Below are 9,971 nucleotides of genomic sequence, written 5' to 3' on the forward strand. Positions count from 1 at the left end.
AAAAACAAAGAAGCAATTCTCTATTGAGAGAAATTTAGGCTTCTAGAGCTTCTGCGGGGAAAATTAGGGTTTCCCCTTTAAATCCTGGAAACCAGGAAGAGATGCCTTGGCCAATCAGGGCTTCTCTACCATGGAGTTCAGCCCCAAATTCGAAGCAAGCAGAGCTTCACATGCTTTCTCATACTTTCTCAATTCGATTCTTCAAATATCCACTGTAGGATATTGCAGGATAAAGGTAGGGTCACTCCGGATCAGTCATGCTTGTTGCAGAGGGAAAATTTATATTGGACAAAATCAAAAGGGAAATCGCATTCAGTGGAGATGGCAGGAACTGAATCGACCTGAGATTGGAATAAAAGCTCCGTGCAGACTACATCCAGGAAGGGAAGAACTTTTGGTTTTGTGCATTTTTTTAAAGACTCAACCCCATCACAAGGAAGCTAGAGGGGGAGGAAATCTGTTTTAAAACCTTCTGGTTAGCTGCTTGGTTAGCGACCGTTAGTCCTAGCGCAAAAAAAAAAAATGGAAAAAGCCAGAAGAGGTGGGCGGGCTGGACTTTCAAAGCAAGGGCAGGGAGAGAAGAGGAAAGCAAATTTGAATGGAGACCAAACGCATTGGTTTGCAATGAATTGTCACCCCACTAGGGGAGAGAATTCATGGTTTCTTCCAGCTGCAAAGAAAGAGGTGATGGCCCCCAATGGCAGCATTTTCATTGGATCTGCGCCTGAAGAGCCCAATTCTTATGAAGAGATGGAGAATTTCTGTGTAGCTGAAAGGGCATTTCCGCAAAATTTTATGTGTAAATCACTCAGGGACTTCAATTATGCTTCTGTTCTGCTCTTCCTGCCACTGCTGGCTTTGCTGCTTTTCATCCCACTCTCCTGGAAACAATGGTGTACGGAGTCAACTTTGGGGAAGGGGCTTAACTCAGACCCTAGAAATCCAAACATCACCAAACTTGGAGAGAAGGTAGAGAAGAGTCAGTTGGACTGCAAGTTTAGTGTCTCTAACTTGATAGGGGCCATTCAATACACTCCTGATGATGTTGATGATGTCATCGGTTTAGACGTGTCCCACCCTCGGCGATTCTATAGGAAAGTCTTTGCCATACGCCCCTGTCTCTGACAGCTTCTTTTAGTTGGTTCATGGTCATCCCTGTATCAGCTTTCATCATTGAACCTGTACCTTATTTCCCCAGGAAACACTTTTGTGGGGGAAACTTTTTTGGGGGTGCATAACTCAGAACCCATAAGTCCAATCTTCATCAAACTTAGAGGGCAGGTAGAGGAGAGTCAGCTGGAGATGCACTGTGAGTTTGGTGTCTGCGGGGAGAGGTTCCTACCATACCAAAAACTTCCTGAATTGGTTCGGTTTGTACAATTTCTTTTGTCCTTGTGGTCTGTGTTCCATCTGTGTGCCACAAACTGAAACATATTTTCCCAGTTCATAGTCCCTATTCTCCATATTCTGTCCTCTGAGAAAAGAACTTTCTAATTTTCTGAATGAAAATGTCCTAAACGAGTCCACGTCAGTTTGCTCACTCCCTGGATTGCCATGTTTAAATGTTCCATTTCTTGTTTTACGATTCCAAGCTTACCTTGATTCATACTTCTCATATTCCATTTCTCTATGATATTTGTGGAATGTGCTTGGACTTTCCTTATGCAACCATTCATGTTAACAACTGAGTGTCCTTTTGGCTTTAGTTCAGGTGCATCATTAAGAATACAGCTAGTCATACTTGTTCTCGGCTCTTCCCCAGTAGCTGATTGAGTGCTACTCAGCCTGAAGGTTTCATCTTTCAGCACTATCTCTTTTTTCATTTTGGCCCATTATGCACGGCCGCCGAAACGGCGATTTTGGGTCACATGGAAAACGCGGAGGGGGAAGACGCGACTCACACCGGTTATGCACGGGGCGTGGCGTGGCGGCGGCAAAACCCAGAGTAACCGATTATGCACGCGGCGATCCAGGCGCCGCTTCTGGTTGCGCCCCGGTCACCCGGAAGCTGCGCTTTCTTCCGCGTTTCGCTAACGCGGCTTTTTCGGCGGCATGCACCGAAGCTGCGGCCGGTTGCAGTCGGCTCCGTGCGTTATCGGTGATTTTAGTCGCCGCCATTCCACCCCGAATGTGTGTTATTTCCCCCATGCATAATGGGTCTTAGGAATGCCTTATCATAGACTTAATGGGTAAGAGTTATACTGACAAATATTTATCTTTTTTCAGCATGAAAGAATGACATAGGCTGACAAGCTTTAGTGTGAATCTCTAGTGACTTCTTGATTCTCTCTTCCAGCAGAAAGGCCCCCCCCCCAAAAAAAAGGCATTACTCCAAAGTCAAGTAAGTCCCAACAAGCATTAGCCTCGTTCCTACACTTCTGTTCAAAGTGTAGGAAATGCTTACAGTAAGTTCACTTTTCAATTCCCCAGGAGAAGCCCAAGTTTATATTTTTCTTTCCTGATTAAAGAAAAACTTGAATGTGTTGTAAATTATTTTACAACCACTGAAAAGCAGAGTATAGATTGGAATCTGTGGCCTTTCTACTAAGTAAGGAAGCCTTAAGACTCATAACCTAGCAGAAGGGAGGTTCTGGGATCCCATCATTAAAAAAAATTCAGAGATATTTTCCAGAGAATTTAGTATCATTCAGAATTTTAAATCTCAACTCCTCTGACCCACTTTAGTAAATTTTAAAAATTCTGCCAGAGTGAACTGGAATGAACATTTAGTTGTGCATTACATTGAAAGGAATGCAATCTGAGTGAATGGTACTCAGATGTACATTCTGATGTGTGTAATTAACACCAGATCTTTACCCATAGTGCAATAACTGATAAGTACATGAAAATTTAGTTATGCCTACCAATCTTTTAAACTGATATATAAACTCCAGTAATTGTCCCTTCAGTGAGTTTGTAAAACTACCTCTCAAAACAAGAACTCTCTTGAAACAAAAACATAAATATATGTTCCTCTGACATCCCTCAAGTGCTCATCTAGAAACTCTGATTGTACTTTAATCAGTTCAGAAAACACTCTGGGACAAGGCTGTCAAACATACAGCCCACAGGCTGGAACTGGCCTGTCCAGGGTTCTTATCTGGTCTGTGGGCAGCTGGTAATTACCTTTTTTGCCTGATGACAGAGGCTGTGCCTTATGTCCCTGTATACTGTCCCATTGCTAATGAGTAATGGGCAGTGGAAGTGGGCATCAGAGAGATACTTTAAGGAAATATGGTAAGAGTGTTAATGTTTTAAGCATCTTTGTATTTTGAGTAATAAATTATATTGTTAATTGTGTCCTTTATAAAGTTTATATTTCCCATATCTGGCATTACATTTTATGGCATGCATGGTTGGCCCAACAAAGCGACATTTACATAAAATCTGACCATCATAACGAATGAGTTTAACACGTCTGCTCTAGGAAAATACTAGGAATATAATTGTTCTCTAAATGGGTTCAATACTCAACAACAGAACGTCCCACATTTCTCTTCACTCTAAGCATATACTGCAGGCTGTTACAGGAAAGGGGAGCCTCTCATATTCCCATCCAGTCCTCCTTCTGTGCTTGGTCAAGTTATGCCGGCATCACTACTACCAGAATAGATAATGATGCATGCTAGTTAAGCAGAATAACTTGGATCATCAACTGTAGCACTTACATTACTCGTCCATTAGGTTTTCTGGAAATGGAAATGGAAACAGATTGTAAAACCACATAGTAGGTTTGGGATAGATTGACTTCAGTCGTGGATTGGGTGTTGTTGTTTCTTTTAACCAGAATCCCAGTAACTAACTATTGTGTTTAAAATTCATAAAGCAGGAGTACATACTCAATATCTCTTCAAAGTTAAGGCATTACGAATATGTGCATGCATTCTGTTTTCAGAATATAAAAAGTAACGAGGCTGGTCTTGGCTACAACCTGGAAATCATCAGAAATTCCAGCTTCATCATCCTGGCTTGCTAAGGTGACTTAACTATCCAAAATGACAAAACTTACTCAAGAAATAAACACTGGAAGAATTCCAGGAACAATCGCATTTTTTCACGGATTATCTCGCCAATTGAAAAGAATAGCACAACTAGGAGTCCAGGGTTTTTTTTTTGGGGGGGGGGGGGATGGGAATATTATGGACATTTTTTATTTCTGTCTATTCTTGTATATAAAAAATTTAAGTTTTTAAAAATAATATAAAAAGTACTTTTTCTGGATCTAAGCAAACTCTACCAAATCTAGCAGTTTTTGGCAACAAACTGTGCAGCCAAAAGGTACTAGGTGGACCACCAGAAAAAGTGGCCAGTGGTCACCAATGGAACTGTCTATATAGTACAGGTTATCATAAGTTGGGACAGTTGTCTTTGAAAATTAATGAATCACGTTTTTCCTGTTGTTACAGTAACAGGAATATGAAAAAGCATAGAATGATACTAGTTACTGAAAATAATACTTGTAATTTATACACATAGTAGGAATATGTCTCTTTCTAATATATAAAAAATAGCAGATTATGTGCACATGAAGAATCACGATGAGTGAACTAGGAACAGCTAATGTTTGGATATTAAAGCTGGCACATCAAAGAAAGTTTCCATTTATAAATAATTTTAATTTGCTTCTTATGGGATATGTATTATGCTAAGGACCCAACATTTTAACTATTTTATTGTATACCCTTTATTATAACATTTTTTTGCAATGGGACTTCATCCAAATTTTCGTCTTAACAGATGGGATCTTCTTGGGGTTTCACATATTTAGTTATTTAGGAGTTTAGTAAACAGTGATTTTATCCAGTCTGTGATTGGAACAGATGTGATCTTATCAGGGTTCCACTTTTTTCAGGAGCGTAAAAACGCCATGATTTGCTGTACAGTGCTAGAGTTTACTTTTTGTGTTTTCCAAGCCAAGGTCCTCTCTAGCCAGAATTTGCCCCTGGGTTCTAAAACATCATAATAGGGTGTTAATGTTGTATTCTCTATTAATTCCATTAAATCCTTTAATATTAGAGCATGTGTTGCTTTATAGCATTAACTAGTGTCTTGCACTCAACAGTATTTTCACAGTTTATGACACTGCTTAGGGCATTAACAAACAGCTGTTTGAATTAAATGAGCAGTTAAGGAGCCTGTTCATTAACTCAAAAGTTTCATGTATTTTTAATTCTTTAAATCTAATGCTACTAACACCCTCTAAGAAATCTATCTTCAATTATAATTTTTGTGATCAGTACTGGTTTGTGGCATAGAAAATTTGGTTAAACCAGACTTGGGTGTAGCCAGTATATTTTAACCCTTGTCACTGTTTCATTTGTTCGGTTTATAGTACTTCAAATGTTGTTTATAACACTTGCATTGTGAATTTTCCAATTTTGTTTACTGATGACTTAATTTAGCTAATGTAAGGAGGCAGTTGGAACAGAATTATTTGCATTTGAAATGCTGCAATCAAGAGTTTCTGGCTCTCTGAAAAAGAGAGAGGAGATTGTATTTGGACAGTGATAGAATGCCTTTTTATATGTTCTATGTGTTAAACACTGTCTAGTCACATAGACGTTAAAACTTCAGACCCTCACATGATGGATTAATTTTTTTTCATATGTTCTTCCTTCAGGAAACTTCAAAGCTTTTAGGACTTCAGAGCAAAGTTACAATGTTAGCAGTAATCATTTAAAAATGGGGGGGACCCTTCCATTTAAGAGAAGAGTTAAAGCACAAATTCACTCATGCTCTATAAAACATGGAAATTGTAAGTTCAGGCTGACACCTGAACTTCTACACCATGTGAGCAGTACAGACATAGTGCCGCCTGGCATTTCAAGCTTGCTCACAGCCATTCTTATGCATTACTTTGGCCAACAGAAGTATTTAGTAGCTGCAAGGCTTTACCAGATAATGGTTTGATCATTAGGATTGTTTTGGCCATTCTGTATTTTCTAACATCATTTGGTTTATTGGCTTGTATGAATTTTGGGTTGATTTCTAAATTGAACTATATATTTTATTTATTAATGTGCATGCAGGAAAGTAGTTTAGAAATATTTCAAATAACTTTTTTTAAAGAAAGGATCTGGACTTGATGGAGAAAGGATTTCTTCCGATGGTCACTAACACTTGTTTGATAAGCATTTTGCAGGTAAAAATTGAGGTTTACTTTTACTTGAGCTCCATGTTAGGAGCAGTTATGTCCGTTTCCTCTGTTAGATTTGCTTGGATGACTTTCACTTTTATCCTGGATATATTGGTAAAGTACTAAAGCAATCTGTACTAGACGGGGGATATTGAAAGAGACCATTGTGAGAAATGTTTTGAAGAAACTTCCACTGTAGCTTGTCCATTGTACTTAATGTGTTGATGTCTTAAGGCTTCATCTTGCCCTCACCCTTCCAGTGATTTTTAATGCCCATATGACGCCTCTAGAAAAGATGGCACCCAGTTATATTGCTCCATTTCCTCAAATCTTTTTGAAGTGCCAGTGTTTGATACAGTGCCTGAAGTGCATAATGGTCTGGATGGGAATCAACAAATTGAAGCTTAATCCAGATAAGACTGAGTTGTTGATAGTTGACAGCAGTGTTAACTTTGGAGTTCTAGATGGGGTTACATTCTCAAGGGCTGGATTTGTTGTCTGAAAGTATTCTCTGGCCTGTATTTGCTTCTTGATTCTCAGATGGCAATAGTAGCCAGGAATTCGTAAACTTCTGGTGGCATATTAGCTGTATTCCATTTGATAGGAAATGGAAACCAAGCTGATGTAGTTCATCCCCTGATAAATTCTAGAGTAGACTTCAACACTATGTTCCCTGAAAACTATAAAAGGAATGTACTGATATTTTCTGGCCATAACTACCATTATGATCTGTCCTGGAGGTTCAGGGGCTTCAGTAGAGTTAGGTGCATCCAGAGTGGTGATGAGGGAATTAGTCAGTGACATACTCGAAGTCTCACCAGATCACAAGAACTGTCAAACATCATTTATGGATTCAATTTTCATCTTTATATGGATTCAGTATAATTCATCCATATTCAATTCTATGTTCAGAACTAAAACTGCTACCCTAAAGTGTAATGGTGTCAGAAAAAACTGGGTATCCTCAGAATCCAAATGGCATTTTAGACCAAATATCCATATGCAGATGGAGGCTTCATTCTCCACTAAACTGTATCACAGCCTTTAATGATCTAAACAGTGTAGGATCAGGCTACTTAAACTCACTCTTGCTTCCTTATGAACCGCTACAGAAAACTTCTATGGAATCTCTGCTATGTTCAAAAATGATGGTGATTACCTAAAAGGAACCATATCTTCTACAAAGTTATTCCATAAATTATGAACACCCAGGATCCTGTCTGAAAGACCAATCCAAAATTATTTATATAAAATTGACTACACAGAGCTTCAGCCACTTGTACCACTTGATTAAATAAACAAACAAATTTGCCAAAATGGCATCTAAGTTGGATCATTAGATGAAGAAGAGTTGTTTTTTAAATGCCACTTTTCTCTACCCGAAGGAGTCTCAAAGCGGCTTACATTTGCCTTCCCTTTCCTCTCCCTGAGGCTGAGAAAGCCCTGATATTACTACTCGGTCAGAACAGCTTTATCAGTGCTGTGGCGAGTCCAAGGTCAACCAGCTGGTTGCATGTGGGGGAAGCACAGAATCAAACTCGGCTCGCAAGATTAGAAGTCCACACTCCTAACCACTACACTAAGCTCTCATGAGAGATGAGAGATTTTATCAGCAAATAATGTACATAATCATCACAGCTGATGGATTATCACTCTGAGATTCAGTTTTAAGATGTTAACATTTTAAAATTATCATCAACAATTTAGTTAGATATGATTCAAAGGGGAAAAGTTACTTTGCTGCTTTACCGTACCACCTCATATACTTTCAAATGAACTTTATGGCAACTTCTGTCAGATTCATCATGAGTCGTCTGTCAACATCTCAGTAGCCATCTCCAGGCTCTTTTAATATCTAACTCCTAAGAAAATCAAGAATTCTGGGAGAATCAGAATGAGTAGTATTGATTAATTCTTTAACCCTTTAGTCTGACCAATGCAATCATACAGTCATTGATAAAGTTCTCAAAATCCCCCATGACATCTTGGGAACCAACTGGATCTGTTAACCAGTAGAGACCAGTTACCTTAATGGCTCTTCATGATGGCTGGCAAAAGTCCCACTCCTTTGTAAAAAACAATAGACCCCTTTAGTCCTGTTTGGTGTGTGAACAGAGCAGATTGCAGCCAATCATCCCTGGAAGGACTGGAAGAGCAGAACAGAAGGGGGAGTGAGAGAGAAAAAGCTGTTACACTGTCAGCTCAGATCAGTTAGGGCCTGAACTTTCAGAAAAAGAGAGACTGAAGGGATCATGTGTCAATTGGCCTTGTAATATAAGCAGGCTTAACCAGTGAATGCATAAGATTTTGTCTCCAAAGTGTTAGTTAGAAAATGACCTGTTTCAGGAGACTATGGAAGTCTCAGAACCTATCTTCTGTGATAAAGGAAGATACTGTATCTGTCTTGAAGTTCCAGTTTCTGAGGGAAAACTCTTGAAAGTTTTGTGTTTGCTGAAAGGAGCTCACATTTACACTGAGAGACCCCTTAGGCTGAGGGGAGGCCAACATTCACCTCAAGAATGCAAGCTTGACTGCTAATTGCTGTCTGGTTTCCTATATTATCAGTGGTAACTTCACAAATGAATGGGTTCAGCAAAACTGTGTTATACCTATAGAACAATTTCTATTCTCTTTTCTGAATCACTTTATTCCCCTATTCCTGGGAGTGACTAAAAGCAACTGTTTCCCTGAACTTACTTTATTTATTAAACATGGGTTAAGTTCATTGGGTGGAGGGTTGGGCTGGAGACCATACTGGTCAAGCTTTACATCACGCTACTTCTGTTTCAATGTAACTTTAAGCCCCTGGCCATCACAATCTCTCACCCGTGCAGGAGGGGAATGCAGTGACTGGGTCTTAAGGGAGTAATGGTTAGATCTTGACATGAGTGCATATGTTAGCCTGCTTAGTAGACCAATCAGTTCAGAAACTTAAATGCTGTGCATGACCCTTTTCATATGTTGGGTCTATTACAATCCAGTACATATCCATGGTTGCCTTGATGGCATGTGCCTAACTCACCAAGATGAGTCACTAGGGAGGCCAGTATATCTGGAACAGCTTGCACTGTATAAATAAAAGGGTAAGGGTTAGATGGGTGGAGAGTGGGCACAGGCTAGTCTGGACTATCAGTGCTGCTAAATTTAGGCTCCTCCGTCAATTTTATATTTATTAGACAATTTATAATAATTTTACAATTGACTTTTTCCACAAAAATTTTACAGTCTTTCGATTGCAATAGCTAAGTCTCCTTAAACACTGTTTTCAGTAATCCAGGGGTTTGTAAATTTGCAGTTAAAAATGGGACCATTGAGAGGTTTCATTGTGAAAGAGATGTCAGTAAATCTTATTTTAAATTTAACCTACAATGAAGATTTTACATTAAAGATCTTGAAGGTGAGATGATGGAGAAATTTTAGGGCATTCCACACCTCTACAAACCTAGCGTTAAGCAACCACAATTGCTTAATGCTATTTAAAAAACATGCCCCCCACCATTTTTCACCTCCTCGCTCTCTCACTTTCTTCTCCCACATTCTGATGCTTCCAGGCACTCCGCATGCTGCAGAGAGGGACTCACAATACCAGCGAGTCTCCCCCTGCCTGTCTGTCATGGCAGTCAGCCAATCAGCTATTTCCTAGCTTTAAAGGAAAGTGATCTTTTTTTTTTAAGTAAAACTTCTTAATTGCTATGCCTATGCATATAATCACAGGTGCATAGTGCATAATTTAATGCCAGCCCGTTTTGGAAGTCTGACACTTGAAGATGGACTGAAGTATTTTTTTTCCTGATTTTGTGGGGGTAGTTGGTGGTGTTGAGAGGCATGCTTTGTG

The 9,971-nt window shown here is 39.3% G+C and overlaps 1 protein-coding gene across 11 annotated transcripts in view; it reads left to right on the top strand.

Moving 5' to 3' along the window:
* The window catches only part of CCDC178 (coiled-coil domain containing 178), a 178,584-nt gene that overhangs the window by 79,328 nt on the left and 89,285 nt on the right, over nucleotides 1-9,971 (top strand). The window contains exon 17 of one of the 11 annotated variants that reach the window (XM_077352508.1): nucleotides 3,896-3,977. The exons of the other annotated variants lie outside the window; for them this stretch is intronic. Coding sequence (XP_077208623.1) covers nucleotides 3,896-3,976 — 81 coding nt within the window. The 3' untranslated portion in view covers nucleotide 3,977. The remainder of the gene's footprint in view (nucleotides 1-3,895; nucleotides 3,978-9,971) is intronic. 11 annotated transcript variants of the gene reach the window in all.

The sequence above is a fragment of the Paroedura picta genome, chromosome 9 (assembly GCF_049243985.1).
Source record: "Paroedura picta isolate Pp20150507F chromosome 9, Ppicta_v3.0, whole genome shotgun sequence".
Taxonomy (NCBI): Eukaryota; Metazoa; Chordata; class Lepidosauria; order Squamata; family Gekkonidae; genus Paroedura; species Paroedura picta.